This window comes from Sapajus apella, unplaced genomic scaffold (assembly GCF_009761245.1).
Source record: "Sapajus apella isolate SASKATOON/1434 unplaced genomic scaffold, GSC_monkey_1.0 scaffold26, whole genome shotgun sequence".
NCBI classification, from domain to species: Eukaryota; Metazoa; Chordata; class Mammalia; order Primates; family Cebidae; genus Sapajus; species Sapajus apella.
In genome coordinates, this window is record NW_022436966.1 from 3,042,333 (window position 1) to 3,062,005 (window position 19,673).

General features: G+C 41.3%; 1 protein-coding gene and 1 long non-coding RNA gene across 3 annotated transcripts in view; one reads left to right on the forward strand and one right to left on the reverse strand.

Annotated features, from left to right (window-relative positions):
- The first annotated feature begins 872 nt into the window (after window positions 1-872).
- Window positions 873-19,673, forward strand: part of TGFA (transforming growth factor alpha) — a 103,849-nt gene continuing 85,048 nt past the window's right edge. The window contains exon 1 of one of the 2 annotated variants that reach the window (XM_032291820.1): window positions 873-1,197. In XM_032291820.1, the coding sequence (XP_032147711.1) occupies window positions 1,158-1,197 (40 nt within the window). In that variant the 5' untranslated portion in view covers window positions 873-1,157. The remainder of the gene's footprint in view (window positions 1,198-19,673) is intronic. The other variant, XM_032291821.1, reaches the window with a different exon arrangement.
- LOC116560464 lies at window positions 13,877-16,267 on the reverse strand. Its single transcript, XR_004272976.1, has 3 exons — window positions 15,981-16,267; window positions 15,269-15,271; window positions 13,877-13,970 (listed from the first exon to the last, which is right to left on the reverse strand). It is a non-coding gene; the product is annotated as an uncharacterized LOC116560464 (long non-coding RNA).

The window sequence follows — 19,673 nt, forward strand, 5'->3', positions numbered from 1 at the left end:
GAAAAGTGGATCTACCCGGAGCAGCTAGGTCAGAGGAGGCAGGAGAAGAGGGTCAGTGCGTGAGCTCCAGGTACCTGGAGAATATGACTCTCCCGGGTGTACTGTCACTATGGATCTTCCACTCTTCACCCAGAATGTCTTCCCTCTATCCCCTCCACCTCCCCAAATTCGAGCACTAGGGGCCACCTCAGAACCACAAATCCTGAAAGGACCACCCAGGTGACTTGGGCCCACACACCCCTCTTTTGGGGTACACTTGGTGACACGCTAGCAGGCTCTTGGCCTCAGCTGGTGGTGCTGTATAACCAGATTCGACATCGACAGAGACCCATCTTTTTATCAGCCCCAGGTACGAAGCCTGACGTTAACGATGTGGCCTGCCTGGGAGGTAAGGCGGCAGCGCTGCCAGAACTGATGAGGATGGGGCACAGGTGGGAAACCTGGTTTAACAAATTCTTCATCGATTCGGGGGAGCACTTTCCATGACCCAAGTCGGCGAAACTCGCAGGTCCCTTTCCTGGCCGGCGAAACTCGCCCCTTGCCGGGAGCGGCCCCTCGGTGCAGGTAACGGGCGCCCGGGCGGCTCCGCTCCGCCGCCTAGAGCCTGGAAGCCGCCACTGCGGCCCAGGACGCTCCGGCCGCGCGGCTGGCGCCGACTCCGCACGCTGGGAGTCCGTGGCCGCACGGCGCTGGCAATCTGGGTGGTGTCTCAAGTCAGGCGCTTCCTGCCTTTTCCCGGGCCCGGGTGCCCGGCTCGCGCCGCCAAGCTCCGGGATCCCAGGTCGCCCCGCCCAGCCCCGCCGCCCGCGCCCAGCTCAGTGCGCTCGGCGTCCCCGCCCCTTTCCCCAAACCCCCACCCTCTGTGCCCTCAGGGGGGCACCCCCGTTGGGGCGGGAGGGGGTCAGCCGTGCCCCGGTCGCCGAGTGGCGAGGAGGTGACGGTAGCCGCCTCCCTATTTCCGCCCGGCGGGCAGCGCTGCAGGGCGAGTGCCAGCAGAGAGGCGCTCTCGGTCCTCCCTCCGCCCGCCCGCGCCGGGGGCAGGCCCTTCCTCGCCAGCGCCTTTTTCCCCCGCACCGCGGCGCCGCTCCGCCACTCGGGCACCCAGGTAGGGCAGGAGGCTGCAGCGCCTGCTGCCCGCCCGCCCGCCCGCACGTACAATGGTCCCCTCGGTTGGACAGCTCGCCCTGTTCGCGCTGGGTACGTACGCCACCTGCGGCGCCCCCTGCGCCCCGCGACACCCTGCTTCCCTCGGCTCCCCGAGTTCTCGTTTCCGGGGGTTTATGAGCCCGCCTGGGAGAGGGGAGAGAGGCGAATTGTCTCAATGGGTTGGCGCCTGGGAGGGAAGGGGAGTCATTAAGGATGACAAAGAGGAGACTGTCCGGACGAGCGCCCAGGCTTCCCGGGGAAAGTGGCTGCCTGGGCCGCGCGTGAGAACGCCTGGGAAGGGGAGGAAAGCGGAGTGTGAACCGGCTTGAACTTTAATCCGCCGCGGCTGTCTGCTCAGACAAATGCCCACACCTACCTGCTTACCTGGCCGCCTCCAAGCCCGGCTCCGCCGGCGTCGCTGGCGTGTAGACCGGGCTGCCTCGGAACCGGGGCAGGCGTCCGACCCTCTGGCGGGGTCTTGCCTGCGCCCCTGTGGCGCCCCCTTGCTCACCCCCTAAGCCCCAGCGACCAGCAGAGGAGATGTTCGCGATCCGCAAAGCCGCCCTCAATCTCCTTTCAGAGCTCTTGAGTTTTGGGGTAGGTTTTGGATTTTTGTGCGGATTAATGATTCTTTTAATTAATTTCCCTGGGAGAAGTGGTTTTGGTGTCAGCCGAGGGCAGGAGTGAAACCCTAGACCTTGCGCTGCCAGTTTCCTTTGAGTTTGTTCTTGGAAATGAAGGAGGGATGAAGAAGGGGAGGGGAAGTGAAACCCCTCTCCCGGGTCGGGCCTGCGGAGCGGTGCGTTCTCCAGCGGCGAAGTTGACAGATCTGTCTGGGCGCGATGAGGGCGCAGCGCCGCGCGCCTCCGGGCCAGCTCTTCCCCCTTGTGCTGCCGGGTCTCTCTGGTGTTGAGATAGCTGATTAACAGCGCAGGTGTCCCGGTTATTGCTACAGCTTTCCGTGAAGTGTTCGCTCGATATGCCCGGAGTTTAACCCTGGATAGCACGTGGCTCGCTACCGGGTGGTTAGATTTTGTGGAAAGCCATGGAACCCCTCCCCTGAAATGCCCAGAGCCGCAGCCTCACCCAGCTCCGTGTACAACTTCAGGGGGTTCGCGGCCCCGCCTGCAACCCTGCCTGTAACCCTGCCCTGGAAACGCTGATTAAAAACCGCAGCAGAAGGGGAGGCATCCTCTAAGAGAAATACAAGGCAGCTGTGGAACCGGATGCTCCCAGCTACACCCTTACCTGAAACTCACCAGCAGGTGTCATGGGTATGGGGATATGGGAAGCTTTTCCTTCACTATTTTGAAGAATTATACCTTTTCTGTTTCCATGTATTGACTGCTGCTCTGATTTCAATTTTAGAAAAAGCAATAAAATGTTACTAATACAATGGAAGCTTCCTGGATATAATTATCCGTTGCAATATTTTTGTAAATAATAGTAGTAAGTAGTAGTAATAACAACTGACGCTATTCAGCACTTTGTGTCAGACACAGTTCCAAGTGCTTTACATTTGCTAATTCATGCAGTTTTCACACCAACCTGAGAGAAGGTATTAATATTATCCTCATTATATAGCAGAAGAAAGTAAAGCACACAGGGTCCACCGTAAGTAGTTGGACCAGGATTGTCAAAGAATGTGGAAGGAATGTGAATGTGAAATGTTACCTAACTTGTGATCATTATAGTCCCATCTCTCGGTTCTGGGACTTTGCCTTAAAGAGAGATTATGTGGAATACCCTGGAACTTGGTGTTAAATTGGGTTTCCTTTTGAATTCCTGGGATCTCAAGGCGGTTATTCGGTAAAAATTAGAGGCAGGAAATGAGGAAGATAAGCACATTTGAGTAAGTGTTGGAAAGTTGTCCCTACACCCCACACTCCCATCACAGTATACTTGCCCACGAAGACTGCATTTATTTATCATGTAATTTTTCTCCTTTGCCTGAATGTTCTTTTCAGCTTGATATTTGTTTTCTTCCTTAAGAAGATGATGTATAAACTTTAAAAGATTGATCATTATGTAAAAGCTGGCTCGCACATTTCCAAAATGTGAGCAGTTGAAAACAGTGGAGAAAAAAAAGGCAGGAGTAATTTATACCAGTGAGGACTCCTTTTTATTTATATGTCTTTAAAAGAAAAATCAGAGCCTTGAGTTCTGTACATTTACTAGAACTGCTGCCTCCCACATACAGCTTTACTTTGCACGTTTCCTCCAAAGCTGCTTTCCCCTCTGATTTTTCTTAAATAGTTGAAGGCAGTTCCAGGAGAATTCACCAGCGTTCCATTGCTACCCAAGATCTAGGAAACCTTTGTTGGGGACACTCTGAGAAGGAACTGGCTGTTAGGAGTCTCAGTTAATGTTTGGTTACTTGGAACCTCAGCATTGATTAATGTTTCCAGTAAGCAAATGTGAAGACTGTTGCCCAAATGGCAACACTGGAAACATAACCCATGTTCTTGTGGTAGCTGCCCTCCCATGTCAGGTTTCCATCACTGGCAGGCAGACCACACAGGGGCTTGGCACTTCTAGTTGCATTTCCTCCTCTGTGTTCACCAAGCAACATGTGTGATCTTGGGCAAGTTACTTAGCTTTTCTGTGCCTTGTTTTCCTCACCTCCAAAATGGGGATATTAACAGGGTTGTTGAATATATTTAATGTATGCAGAAGAGTGCCTGGTATGAACAAGAGCTTAATCTTTTCAGCATCTCCATTGTTGTTACTTTGAGCACCATAGAATTTCAGACATCATTGCAGGTTATGTGAGTTGTATAACTGGGAGAGTTTGTAGGTTCTCATTTATTTCATCTCCATGCTATTTACCATTCCTTAGAAAAATATCACCCAACCTAGAAACCTACCTAGGTAATTTCTGATGAATACTATTTGGCTGATGACAAATTCAAGCAAATGTGGAGGTTCTTTTAGACATCATGAATGCTTTAATTTTTTATGCAAAGCATTTGTATCTCCTCTCTAATATTCAGTGATCAGTTGTTTGTTGAGGTTAGCACTAGGTTCCAGCTTTCTCATCTGTAAAGTGGGAATAATAAAACTGTGTTCAGCTCACAGGCTGCCGTAAGACTCAAATGAGACGGGAAATATGGGATCTATTTGTAAACTAAAAACAAGGACTGCACACAAAATGCAATTGATTTTATGATATGAAAATAGTTTTATAATCCAGAGATAAGCTTTATTATTTTTATTGCAACTCCCATAAGTAACGACTGAATGTGGACCTAAAGAAGGATGTCACAGGACCCGAAGTAGCATTAAGGATGGGCAGAGGTGAAATAGATCACCTTCCCTGTTTAAGCCAAGACTGAGGGACCAGTACAGGAACTGAAATAAGACTTTTTTTTCTCTATTACGTGAACATGATGTCTTTCAGAGTAGACGGTGGAGGTTTTCCTAGGACACATGTTTTCCGTATTGGGCAGCTGTAATTAGGGAGTGTTCGTTTAGAACGTGGCCTGTAAAGGTGTACATGGATGTCTTAGAGGCCAAGTTTTCCATATTTGCTTTTCCAAATTTTGAGTTCCTCAGGATAAAGTGATCTTTCTGTAAATACTCAATGTCCCCTGCAAAGGGGACTTTTCTTATAGGAATAAATGATGCTTCTTGTTACTGTTACTGTGGTAACATATGAAAAATAGATGCCTTTTCCATTAGGCCTATCTAAGGACCTTTTCAAAGTGTGTCTTGAACAAGGTACTACTCTTTGCATGGCCCTCTAAAAGGGATGGGCAATGGGAAGAGGAGATTTGGTTAAGGGAAATGAAAATGGCTTGTACATCCTGAATTAGGCATCTTGTGCTTGGTGTCACACTCAAAATCTCTGTAATATCTTCTACAGCTGGCCTTAAATCAGAATTATCTGGAGGGTTGTTTAAAATGGATTGCCAGGCCCCCTCCACTGCAATTGTGATTCTGTGGGTAGGAGGTTTGCATGTCTAACAAGCTCCCAGGTGTGGCTTATATTGCTGGTGGGAAGAGGGCAGAAGGGACCCTGGGAGAACCACTGCCCTTCAGTCAGTTGCTGTTAGGGAAACTTCTGGCTGAACCAATTGCATTTTACCTAAAGTACGTTCTGACGTTTGTAAATGCCACTGTGAATTTACAAGCTATGATTAAAGGAGCGTCTAAGGCCTGTCTTGCTGACCAGGACAGAGTTGGCACTCTTGCTGAGACCTTTTAATTGTAAGGGTTCTTGTTCTTTATCCATGGAAAATGTTAATGATCCCATGTTATTAAACTTAAGCTTACCAATGCTAATCATGTCACCTTTTCCTTTTTTCCCTTTGGATTGCCAAAAGCTGGCCATTGTTTTGCTGCCATTTCAAATATTTTTAATCACCTAATTAAAAAATATGAACATAGTTCTCTGCTGAAGAGCTATATGTTTAAGATTGCACCTAGATAGAGGAAGATTGGGAAACTTTTACGGTGGCTTTTGGTTTTGTTTAGCCTTTTCTTCTCCCTATGAAATGTCAACTATAAAAATCTTTCATAGACTCAAGCCAGAACTTTAGACTACCAAAACCATCTCTTAGAGGCACATTCCCCTCAGAAGAACACTAAAAATCCAGGTAAAAACTGGGTAAAATTGTAAATTCTGTTAAAAGATTTGTTGTACTGCGTATGACTTCAGGAATAAATAGTTGCTACCTGGGCCTAGAAAAAGTTGGAAGTTTATTGAGATGGAATTGAATGTATTTTGCTGGTGCTGTAAGTCAGAGGAAGCAGATTTGTTTCACATGGAGTTGCTCCCCTAGTCAGGTGAATTCTATCCGCAGCACTTTTGGCTTTAATTTTTATTGCTGCTGTTGTTATCCCATTACCGTGAAAGGCTTTCCGTTCTCTATGCCTTCATGTTTGTACCCTTGAAGTATTCGCTGCTGGTTAGGGTTTCCTCAAGACAGAACCCCTTTATGCAACAAGCAGGCTGCCATTGCTTTGCCTGTTTTCATCTCGGAATGTGTTAACTTTTCTGGCTGGGAACCCTGGTAGCAGTGCCCTGGACTTTCTATGTTCTGGTTTGGATTAATGTTGGTTGGTGCTGAACCTGGCTCCTCTACCAGCTTGAGGGCTTCTTCCTCTTCGTCTCTGTGTTTGGCACCTCTGAGCACAGGCCAAGCCTCAGCAGGGACCAGTAAGTATTTGATAACCTCTTGGGGACTCAGTGCAGGATACTCTGAGGTACTCAGTTGGCAAACACTTGGTGGTGTTAATGTTAATCCTGGAAAATTCTTTATTATGACAATCAAGGGTGGTTGCATATAAAGTCTTGCATCACTAATGCTGGTAGTCTTCAGAATGGTGTTTTATTGTTTTTTTAAAAAAATAGGTTATAACTTAATGTCTTCACAATTGCAAAAACATTGTTCGCTAAAACACTTGGAAAATTAAGACAAGTGTAAGAGAGTGTTGTACTGACCTATAATTCCACCTCTGAAAGATAGCTGATTAACATTTTGTTTTAGAATCTGATGGATCTATTCTTTATAGTATACTATTATATAGATAGTATATGTCTATTCTTTAAAAGCATATATGAATTCCAGTGGATTCACACTGTTTAATGTACTTATTTTTGTAACTTAATCATTCATAACAGTTTTTGTTTGTTTGTTTTTGAGCTGGAGTCTCACCCTGTTGCCCAGGCTAGAGTGCAGTAGCACCATCTCGGCTCACTGCAACCTCTGCCTCCCGGGTTCAATTTTTGTGTTGTCAGTAGAAACAGGGTTTCTTCATGTTGGCTAGGCTGGTCTTGAACTCCTGACCTCAGGTAATCCACCTGCCTCAGCCTCCCAAAGTGCTGGGATTACAGGCATGAGCCACCACGCCCAGCCAACAAACATTTTTTGTGTCATTAAACATTCATGTATAACATTACTAGTGGCTGGGAAATATTCCCTTGACTACATATATTATAACGAATTTTGAAGCACTTTGACCATATAGAGTTTTCCTATTTGTCACTGTTATGAATAATCCACATTGTTGTTGGGAATATTAGCTGATACAACTTTTTTAAAAGTCAGAATAGCTACAAATTTTAAGTGGGCATAACTTCTGAGTCATCAATTCCAGTTTTTTGTATATCCTCCATAAATACATGTTGACATGTGCAAAGAAATATGTAGAAGATGGTGACTGTTGAATTGTTTGTAAGAACAAGTTGCTAGTACCACACTCCTATAATTATTTAAGGAGATTTTTAAAATACATTATTTTTCTATGTCAGTACAATGATTTACTGTGTAGCTATTTAAAAGATTTGGCCATTAAAATGTTCTCTGGCTAGGCAAGGTGGCTCACACCTGTAATCCCAGCCCTTTGGGGAGGCTGAGGCAGGCAGATCACTTGAGCCCAGGAATTCAAGACCAGCCTGGGTAACATAGTGAGACTCTACCCCTGTGGCCAGATCAAAGATGGTAGAATAGGAACAGCTCCGGTCTGCAGCTCCCAACAAGAGACTTTCCTGATCTTTGCAAAAAAAAAAATAATAGTAATAATAATAATAATTAGCAGAGTGTGGTAGCACATGCCTGTAGTCCCAGCTACTCGGGAGGCTGAGGCGAGAGTATCAATGGAGAACTCACCTGTGACCTCCAGGAGGTTGAAGCTGCAGTGAGTCATGATTGAGTCACTGCATTCCAGCCTGGCCCTGTCTCAAAAAAAAAGTTTTCACTGGGATGGAGGGAGGGAGCAAGTGTTGAAAAAGTACCTATTGGGCACCATGCTTACTCTCTGGGTAACAATAAATCATACCCCAAACCTCAGAATCTCACAACATACCCATGTAACAAACCTGCACATGTACCCCTGAATCTAAAAATAAAGCTGAACTGACATTAAAAATAAAAGTAAAATAAAATAATGAAAGCTTTTCACAATACATTAAATTTAAAAGGGCAGGTTCCAGTAGTAGACTAGTGTAGTGTAGTGTCTTGCTCTGAATTGGTTAATTTTTTTATAAGAAGCATATATTAAATTTGTAGTGCCTAAAGTCAAGGAAGATAAGTAATACAACAGACATTCTTGTACATAAATGTTTTTCACATCTTTTAATATTTAGAATAAATTTCTAGAAATTGGCCTCTTTTCTCACTTTCTTGACTCTTCCCTAACGCTGTAAGTTAGATTTAACATTTGCCAAGTTGATTGGAGAAAAATAATCTCGGCTTAGTTTTCATATTTAGTATTTGTTAGGGTCAGTAAATTTGTTGGCCATTTGTCATTTTGCTATTTGCATCTTAATGTTCAAAACATTTTTCTTATTGATTGATTATCCTTTTCTTGGAGTTTTATAGTAACACTTTATATGAAAATAATAGTAATCCTTTTTCAGTCATACATTGCAAGTATTTTCCCCCATTTATTTTTTATCTTTTACTGTTTTGTTTATAGTATTTTAACATATCTAAGGTTTTTATTTTTATGTAGCAGAAACTATACATCTTTTCCCATTAGCTTTCTACCTTTACTTATATATTTAGGAAAACCTTTTCTTATTCCAAGATACAGCCAATATTTTCTTACTTTTTTTCTTATAATTCTTTAGTGGTCTCATGTGTTATGAGATATTAAAATATTTTTAATTTTTCTAGGGTATGTTGTGAGATGCAACTCATTTTCATTTTTTGAAACAGTCAACCAGTTAGTGGTCTCAAATGCTATTTATGGAATAATCTACTTTTCCCCCTGTGGTTTGAAATTCCATTTTCATCATATGATAAATTCTGGGTGTTTTTTTTTTTAAACAACTAAAATAGTTTCTTTGTAAAATGATAAGATCTGGGACATACTGTAGCATATGAACTAAGCACACAGGACTTGGAATCTCATCAACTCTGGATTCAAATCTCAGTTCTGCCCTACTAGAAGTTTAACATGAGACACACTATGCTTTCTTCTTCTTCTTTTTAAAAGTCTCCTTCTAACTTTTTAAAATAATTTTTAATTCTTATGGGTACGTAGTAGATATATAAATTTATAGGGTACATGAGATAGTTTGATACATAGGCATCCAAAAATGTGTAATAATCATATCAGGATAAATGGAGCATCTATGACCTCAAGCATTTATCCTCAAACAATCCAATTAGACTCTTTTAGCTATTTTAAAATGTAAAATTCAATTATTATTGACTAATAATAGGAGTCCCCTGTTCTCCTATCAAATACTAGATCTTATTCTTTCTACTTTTTGCACCTTTAACCACCTCCACTCCCCCACGCCTCCCACTACCCTTTCCAGCCTCTGGTAACCAGTAATTCTACTCTGTCTCCATGAGTTCAATTGTTTTAATTTTTAGCTGTCATGAATAAGTGAGAACATGTGAAGTTTGTCTTTCTGTGCCTGGTTTATTTTCATATGCTAAATTCTTAAGTATTAGAATCTGTTTATGGAATTTCAGCTTGGTTCCATTATATTGCATTTTTACCCTTATTATGAATGTATTCACTCATTTATTCTACAAATATTTATTAAGCACCTATTCTGTGCTGGGACCACTTCTAGATGCTGGGGATTCAGCCAAGAATGAGATAGAGTTTCAGTTCTAGTGGACTTCTGTTCTAGTGTGGGAGACATTTCCTCCTGCTATCTATTCTAATTGGTATATTGCTGGTATATAAAAGCTTTTTTTTTTCATACTTATGTCTTAATGAGTTTTGTTAACTCTAATAGTCCTTCAGTTGATCCTCTTAGGTTTTCTAGGTAGATGATCATTGAAGTTTGTATAACTTGCTTCCTTCCTTTTAATATTTTAATCTCTTATTAAAGGTTCTAATATATTATTAAATATTAAATTATTAATATTTTAATCTCATATTAAATATCTTAATTCCTTATTAAATATTAAATTATTAATATTTTAATCTCATATTAAATATCTTAATTCCTTATTAAATATTAAATTATTAATATTTTAATCTCTTATAGTGCAGACTAGAGCTTTAAGGGCATAGTTTCTTAAAAGGCAGTAGATGTTCTTGTATTTTTCATGGCTTTACGGATAATGTTTGTGCATTTAACAGTTAAGTATGAAGCTGAACTTTTTAAAATATATGTACATATACACATATATCCTTTATGATGTTAAAACATATTTTTCATCATAATTTACTAAAGGAGTTGGCATTTTTGTTTTGTTAGTTTTTTTAAGCAGGAGGCGATACTGTGTGGGGTTTTTTCCCCAAATGTTGTTACAGTAATGCCATTTCTGATTTCGAGAGTAAATGACATTGTAATTTGTAGCTGAGGCTGCTAAGCAGCATCTTGATGCTTCATTAAACTTTAAAAAACTTAAAAACCCCCAGATACACTATTGTGTCCGTTAGATGCACAACCAATGCTTATGTGAGAGAATTTATTGTTGATTGTTTTTTGTTTCTTTTCTGTTGTGTTGTTAAGACCAGTACGTCTGGGTTAAAATATTAGACTCTTACAGTGAGACCATATCTTCAGCTTGGGTTCCTTAGGGGCTTTAATCTGAGTTTGAATGAGGTCAGTAAAAATTCTCCTGGGCGCTCAGAGGATAGATGTACCTTTACTCTTTTGTGTCATCTCTGGCCAGGTCTGAGGCATTCTCTTTGTCATTACTTTACTTCCAAGGGGCATCGGAGATTAACTGGCTAAACAGTTCAGGTAACATGGTCACACAAAAGTGGCTGAAGCTGATAAACAAGAGGTTTGCAATTACACACTTTCCTCCCTTCCTTATGCCAGTTCTTAGCAACTAACAAGGAAAACTCATATTTATGATACTTTTTTTGGTTGACAGAGCTTAAGATCTGTAACTTCTGCCATGGTGGCAGCCTGAGGAATTGGCATATTAATTATGGTGGACACAACCTGTCTATCTTATTTGTCACTGAGCACAGTTGGAAATTTGGGCTGGAACCCTTCTCACCTTGGGTTGGTTTCTGGGTTTTAAGTTTTGCAATGGAGGAATGCATCATCAGGCCGGTCTGCGTGCTGTACACACTCCCTGCCAGCAAATTTAAACAATGACAGATGTTTTTTGCACATAGCAGACCTCGGGTGTTATAATTAGGGTTTCAGGGGATGAATCATAGGTCCCTGAACTGGAATGAAAGCAAGCCTGGGGCCTGAGCAGTTTTTAGGAATGTGAGGTAAACTCATAGATCACCCAGATGGAGAATCCTTCTGGATTTGGACTCTCTCTGAATCCCGTCAAGCGCTCTCCTCCCCCAACAAAAGAAATCTTCAAAACAAGCACACCCCTGTGCTGGCCACAGCACCAGCCACTTCTCATTCATAGAACACATGCATCCTCTGCTGCCATCTCCCTGGGTGTGCTCTTCACCACATGCTGCTTTTCCACCAGCCTCAGTTAAATACTGCACTTCGTTTTCCCAAAATGAAGCCGAAATCAGAATCTGCAAACAGGGTGTAAAAACACCCCCAAATTGACTCACCAGAGACATCCTCTTACTAGGTTTCACTAGCAGGTGTCCTACCAGCCTTCTTTCTGGGCAAGGATACAGATATTTATATAGTCACTTTTTTCCCTTCACAACTTTGCTAGACTCTGTTTTAAAATCTGCTTTTTGCTTACAGTATATGGGGAAAATATTTCTGTGGCAAACATATATCTGTATTAATTTTTTGTGGCTACAGTGTATTCTGTTATATAACTCTGCCACTTATTAATCCATCCCTTATTGATGGAGATATAGATTGCTTTAAACTTTTAAATATTCAAACCTGAAATGAAAATTCTTGCCGCTGAGTTAGTACCAGCATTTTAGAATTATTTTCTATGGATGAATCACCAGAAATTGACCACTAGGTCAAAAGTTTCCCAGTTTTTTTTTGTCTCTTAATATATTTGACAACCTGCTCTCCAGAAAAGCTGTACACATTTATAATTCTATTGTCTATGTGTGAATGCCTATTTATTGCCGAATTTGCTCATTGTGACTATTATAATTTTCTAGACTTTGCTAATGATCTTGGCAAAATGGTATCTCATTGTTTTAATTCGTATTTCTTTGGTTTTCAGAAGATTGAATCCTGCTACATGTTTGAGTATTTAAACTTATTTTCTTGTGAGTTGCCTGTTTGTGTCCTTAGGCCATGTTTTGTGTAGGTTAGTGATTTTGTTATGGAATTGTACGCAGTTTTTAAAAATACACACTGAAAGTATTTTGTCATCTTGCCATTTAAATTTATGAGAGTTGTATTTGGGCTTATTAAAAGTGTGATTTTGTTTTTAACCTTTATGGACTAAAAATATCTGTTCATAATTCCTTTATGATATTTACTTTTGTGTAATACTTAGTCTTGGGGTAGAAAGGATTTTTTGTGACTCTTTGATCTCTAATTTCCCCTCATACCTTTATGTAGTTACCTTCAAATCTAAATTTTAGTTATTTGGGTATGTATTTTGGTGTAAGGTGTAGGATAAACATCTAACAAATAATGACCCAGTTATTCTAACATCATTCATTGAACAGTGTATTCTCCACTCACTGATTTCAAATCCCACTTTGTCAGTTGATACATTCTTAGGAGCACTTGATCTCTCTGTCGAGTTTCTGTTCTGTCCCCTTGATCCGAGGATCATGGCTATAATGAACCACTCTTATGAGATGGAATGTGTTATTGTAGCAGAAAATTAAGGCAGAAAATATTCAGAACCAGGAAGATAAAAGTGCATTACAATGGATACCCATCATTTCTAACCCTCATGATGAGACCTTGACTTCCCTCCTTCCTAGGAGGTGCTGAAGAGGATTACTTACCACATTTCTCTCCCTGGAGAGAAAGGCTGGTGGTTTACCTCATTCCCTCACTTGCCCAGAGGCTGGTGGGCACTGGGTCTCACGGCACTGAAAGGCAGGGTAAACCTGCTTATCCTCTCTCCTGTTGTTTCTGGAACTTTGTGCTCTGCAAGAATTGGGCCAGGTTATGAGGCAGGCCTGCAATCCCCCACATTCTAGTGAACTTGGAGACTGTATTTTCGTGTCCCCTTCTCAAATGGGAGTACTAGTGTTGAGTACGCCATGGCATATGTGGAAACCACAGACCACACCTGGCATGGGAACAACTAGAGAATGAAAAAGGAACTTAACTGGCAAGTCATAACATTGTTTTCTATATTAAAACAAACTCAGATATGTTAATGAATAGAATGCAAGATCGAAATATCAAAGTTGTCTGGGTGCAGTGGCTAATGCCTGTAATCCCAGCACTTTGGGAGGCCGAGGTGGGCAGATCACTTGAGGTCAGGAGTTCAAGAGCAGCCTGGCCAATATGGTGAAACCCCAACTCTACTAAAAATATAAAAATTAGCTAGGCATGGTGGCAGGTGCCTGTAATCCCAGCTACCTGGAGGCTGAGACAGGAGAACTGCTTGAACCTGGGAGGCAGAGGTTGCAGGAAAAAAAAAAAAAGAAATATCAAAGAATTATCAAAGTTAATTTTTAGGATAAAAGATAAGACTTTATGTAAATTGTGATTTTTTTTTTCTTCCATTGGATTGCTTTAGGCTGTGTTCCCAAATTAGAGGGATTGGTATGAGTTCCCTCTCTTTGCCATTTTATGGAAGTTTTGATGGAAAAGTTTGAGAAGTATAGGCAGAGCTCAGAGATATTGCAGGCCCAAATCCAGGCCACCACAATAAAGCAGATATCAAAATAAAGTGAGTTACATTACCTTTTTGGTTTTCCAGTGCATATAAAAGTTATGTTACATTATACTGTGTTCCATTAAGTGTGCAGTAGCATTATGTCTCAACAAATTACATACCTTAATTAAAAATACTTTATTGTTAAAAATGCTAACAATTATCTAAGCCTTCAGCAAAGCATAATCTTTATTGGTGGAGGATGTTGTTGGCTGCTGACTGATCAGGGTGGTGGTTGCTGAAGGTTAGGGCAGCCGGGGCAATTTCTTAAAATAAAACAATGAAATGAGCCACATTAATTGACTCTTCCTTTCATGAAAGATTTTTCTGTGACATGTGATTCTGTTTGATAGCATTCTACTCATAGTAGAATTTTCAAATTGAAGTCAGTCCTCTCAAACCCTGCCACTGCCTTACCAACTAAGTTTATGGAATATTCTAGGTCCTGTGTTGTCATTTCCACAGTGTTCACAGCATCTTCTCCAGGAGTAGATTCCTGAGGTTCACCGCATTTTCACCAGGAGTAGATTCCATCTCAGGAAACTTCTTTCTTTGTTCATCCATAAGAAATAACTCTACATCCATTCACATTTTATTGAGATTACAGTAATTCAATCACATCTTCAGGCTTTACTTCCAATTCCAGTTTTCTTGCTACTCCTGCCACACCTGTAGTGACTTCCTCCACTGAAGTCTCAAACCCCTCAAAATCAGTCTTCAAGGTTGGAAATAACTTCTTCCAAACTCCTATTAATGCTGACATTTCTACCTACTCCCATGAATTACAAATGTTCTAATGACATCTAGAATGGTGAATCATTTCCAGAAAATTTTTAGTTTGCTTTACCCAGACCCATCAGAGGAATCACAAATCTGTAGCAGCTATAGCATTACAAAATGTAGGTCTTAAGACTTGAATTTCGAAATTGCTGTTGAATCTATGGGCTCACATAGTGAATGTTGTGTTAGCAGTCATTAAAACAACTTTAGTCTCCTTGTATAGCTCCATCAGAGCTCTTGGGTGACCCAGGTGCATTGTCAATGAGCAGTAACATTTTGAAAGAAGTTATTTTTTTCCTGAGCAGTGGGCTTAAAATATTCTATAAACCATACTGTAAAGAGATATGCTGTAAACAGGCTTTGTTTCATTTGTAGAGCACAGGCAGAGTAGATTTAGCATAAGGACTTTGGAACTTTGGAATGGCAAATGAATATTAGCTTCAACCAAAAGTCACCAGCTGCATCAGCCCCTAACAAGAGAATCAGCCTGTCCTTTGAAGATTTTAAGCCAGGCATTGACTTCTCCCTAGCTACAAAAGTCCTAGATAGCATCATCTTCTAATTGAAGGCTGTTCCATTGGCATTGAAAATTTGTTGTTCAGGGTAACCACCTTCATCAGTGGTCTTGGCTAGACCTTCTGGATAACTTGCTACAGCTCCTATGTCAGCACCTGCTGCTTCACTGTGCACTTTCATGTTATGGAAAGGGCATCTTTCCTTAAACTTCTTGAACCAACCTCTGTTAGCTTCCAACTTTCTTCTGCTGCTTCTTCACCTCTCTCGGAATCGAAGAACTAGGGACTTTCTCTGAATTAGGCTTTGGTTTAAGGGCAAGTTTTGGCTGGTTTCATCTTTCCAGACCACTAAAACTTTCTCCATGTCAACCATAAGGCTATTTTGCTCTCTTATCATTTGTGTGTTCACTGAAGCACTTTTAATTTTCTCCAAGAACTTTCCCTTGGCATTCACAGCTTGGCTAATTGTTTGAGGCAAAGGCCTAGATTTTGGCCTGTTTTCTGCTTACAACATGCATACTGCACTAAGTGCAATCGTTTCTAGCTTTTGATTTAAAGTGAGAGACATGCAACTCTTCTTTTCACTTCAAAACTGAGAGGCCACTGTAGGGTTATTGATTGGCCTAGTGCTGATATTATTGTGTCTCAGGGAATAGGGAGGCCTGAGGAGAAGGAGAGAGATGGAGAAATGATTGATAAATGTATTGTGTTTTGACTGCTCCAGTGATCAGCTAAGTTTGCCATCTTCTATGGGTGTGGTTCATGGCACCCTGAAACAATTACAATAGTACATCCAAGATCACTGAGCATAGGCCACCATAACAGGTATTATAATAATAATGAATTGTGAGAATTACCAAAATGTGACACAGAGACACAAAATGGGTGCTTGCTGTTGGAAAAGTGGTGCCAATAGATGCCACAAACTTCCAATTTGTAAAAAAGGAAAATGGATCATCTGTAAAATGAAATATACCTGTGCTATCCCAGGTGGATGACTCAGATAGCACAGAGCAAAACAGTAACTAAAATGAATAACTTCATCATTCTTCTGTTTACTTTGTACTTCATTTGCTCTTCTCTTTCTAGTTTCCTAAAGTAGAAGCTTAGAGTATTGATTTTAGATGCCTCTTCTTTGGAATATATTCAGTAAGTGCTATAAATTTTCCTCTAGGCACTGCTTTTGCTGCATCCCACACATTTTGATAAGTTGTATTTTTATTTTCATTTAGTTCAAAATATTTTTAACTGCTCTTGAGTTTCCTTTCTGACCCATGTGTTGTTTAGAAGTGTGTTGTTTCCTCTCCAGTACTGGGGAATTTTTCAGCTGTCTTTCTGTTATTGATTTCTAGTTTAATTACACTGTAGTCTGAGAGCATGCATTGTATGATTTCTATTCCTTTAAATGTGGTAAGGTATATTTTATGATCCAGAATGTAGTTTCTATTGGTGAATGTTCCACAGGAGCTTGAGAAGAATGTATATTCTGCTGTTGCCAGAGCTTAACTATGTCCTTACTGAATTCTGTCTGCCGGATCTAACCATTTCTGCTAGAGGGATATTGAAGTCGCTACCTATAATGGTGGATTCTTCTATTTCTCCTGGGTGTTCTATTAGTTTCTGTCTCACGGATTTTGACACTGTTAGGCCCACATATACATTAAGGATTGCTAAGTAACTTTGTCATTCTTTAATGATTCAGAAGCTATTTCTGTGTCTCTCAGTAAAGGTCTTCTCTAATAAACTCTTTGTGCTCATGTGGTACGTGTAGTTGACTTAGTCTCCCTCATCACTTGTGAATGAGAAGTTCCAGTGAGTTCAGTTTTATTCCTGACTTAAACAGAACTCTGCTCGATTTTAACGTTAATTGTGGAGGTGGAGGGAAAGCATTACTCCAATTTCCTGGACAAACGTTCTACTAGGGTCAAGATAATGGGATTTTCTTTTAATGAGGTCATAATTTCAAATAAATTCTTTTTTGAATCTTTTATGGGTTGTAGATGATTTTGGCTGACAGACTGGCTTTGCACCAGTGAACCACTTGAAAGTTAGGGATTTATACTTAGGAAAACAACATCAACTCACTATGTAACATGAGCTTACTTTCTTGTGAAGTTTCTCTTTCCCATACTGTGCAACAGAGGGGAAAATAAACAAAACAGTCTTTTCAACTAAATTGGATTTTTTGGACTTCAGATAAAAAGCAGGGCATTTTTTTTTCATAGAGCAGAAGCATGGGAATATCTCTGCTATCATCCCGTGCAGGATATATCTAAGTGATCACACAGTAGTTGTGATTTTTGTGAACTAGGCCTAACGCAGCATTTGGTGCTGAATTCACCTGAGGTAGCTACTTTCTTTACTTAATGCTGTGTTATAGAGGCAATGAAGTGAATGACAAAACTAAGATCAGCACAGAGTGGGAGATGCTATGTATCTACATATTTATTTTGGTGATTTATTTTGTGGATTGTTCACTTTAGTAAACATCTAACTGTATATCAGATAATCTGCTGGGTCTGGTGTTATTAATGCAAAGAGACCATGACCTAGCCCTTGCCCCCAGCTCCTGAATTTCTTATAGATTGCAGCAGGAGCAGACATAGTTCTTTTATAACATGATGCAGGGTACACAGTGGACACCTTGGACACCTTCTTGCTATGACAGGGCAATGGTGCTTTCTTCTAAAAGATAATGGCCAACAGTTATAAGGATGCCTGGCTCATAGTTCTTCAAGTACCTTACATGTTGTACAAACTCCTTTAACCCACCTAGCAATCTTATCAGATATGGTATCTCCGTTTTATAGATTTAAAAACTGAACTGAGGCACAAAATTGTTAGATGACTTGCCCAAGCTCCCTCTGCCAGCAAGTAGCAGAGTGAGGATTTGAGCCCAGCACCCTTGCCTGTCATCCTAGCCACCCCCTTCCATTCTGATTCTCCATGTCAGCCATGGAAGGCTATGGATGCTGAGGTACCTGGAGTTGTTTGTGTGTGTGAGAGCACCATCACGTAGCAGTCTTGGTCTAAATGCAGCCAGACTTTCAGACAGTCACTCTCCGACGCATTTACCAGGGTAAGAGTCACTCCCACATAGGTGGCTGTCATGCTGCTTAAAAAGAAATACTGCCCTTCCCAGTGCTAGGAAATACCATAAAGAAACAAGTGTGGTAGAGTGTTTTTGCCTTTCTTCAGTCAACAGTTCAGATGTTCGGATGACCACATGAGGCATGCTATTTAACATACTTTATTATGACCAAGGAACCTCTAATAATAAATTCATTAATGGGGGCCTGTTTGCTTTTCTACCATAAATTTTTTAAAAGGTGTTGGATTTGAAGAGTGATCTGTTGATGTAGGCAGTCTGTCCCCCAGTGAGTGACACACCTGGAAGTCATGGAGCTTGTGAGCTGCAGCCGCTGGGGTACTGGCTTCACCTCCTCCTCGCCCCCTTCTACACCTCCCAGTCAACATTTCCCCCAAACAATGGCGGAAGGCAGCAGAGTCTTTAACACTTTTACTTTAACACTTTTAGTTCTTCACAGTCTAACTAAAGATAGAGGACCTGCGTGAGCACAGTTGCTAATAGCTGGCTTGCTTTCAGACTTGTCCCCACCAACTTTAGCGATGACATGTACCTACAAAAAGCACAGGCATTTCCACTGACTTGATGGAATAGCAGATGAGAACAAAAATAGCATTCGCTCTTTTACTTGTATGTAAGAACTCCATTCAGCTGGCAGCATTTTTGGGTGGCCTTTTTACCTCCAAATAGACGGACACTTCAGTATCTGGTTTGGGTCTGGATCCCCAGGTGTTAGAGCAGGGCCACAGTGTATGCATTCTACAAATGTTTGTTAAAGGTGTATTTATTTTTTCCTGTAGATAAAGAGAGTTGTACACATTAGCAAACAGTGTATTGCTAACACAAAACAACAGCTAGTGAGACAGACTTCTTTGCAATGAATGAGCTTCTGGGAAAAAAAAAATGGGGGTTTTAAACATCTTTCTCTTATTTAAAGGAGCTTATGATCTTCTTTTAGGAGAATTTCCCTTAATTTGCTTGTAATTCCAAATCATTCACATCTCTGAATCACCTGAAGCAGGTTATATCTACTGCAGTGCCCACCCCCTCTTCAACAAAAGTTGACTACTTATTAACTGTGTAAAAGCCCATCCTGCTGGTCCATGGGGAAGCAAGTGTTGATGTTTTCAGAAGCCGAGAAACTATCTCCTGAGATTTAAACACACAGACATCAGCTTCTTCTAAAAATTCTGCTGCTTTCAGACCACCGGCCCTCGTTATCTTTTCTGCAGGTTTTGTCCACATTGCACTATAGGCTTCCTTGATCTTCATCTGGGTCAGCTAATCTTTGTGACCCATGACCTAAAATTTTTCTTCCTCATTTGATTGATGTGCTTCAGTTGTAACATTCAGCAGGTGTTGGGGGCGACTGAGGGGGAAAGGTTTAACCTTTTAGAACAGAGCAGTCCCTTTGGGTCAAAATTTCTTCATCTTTTCAGCTGGTACCTCAGGACACAAGGAGCCCAAATTCCA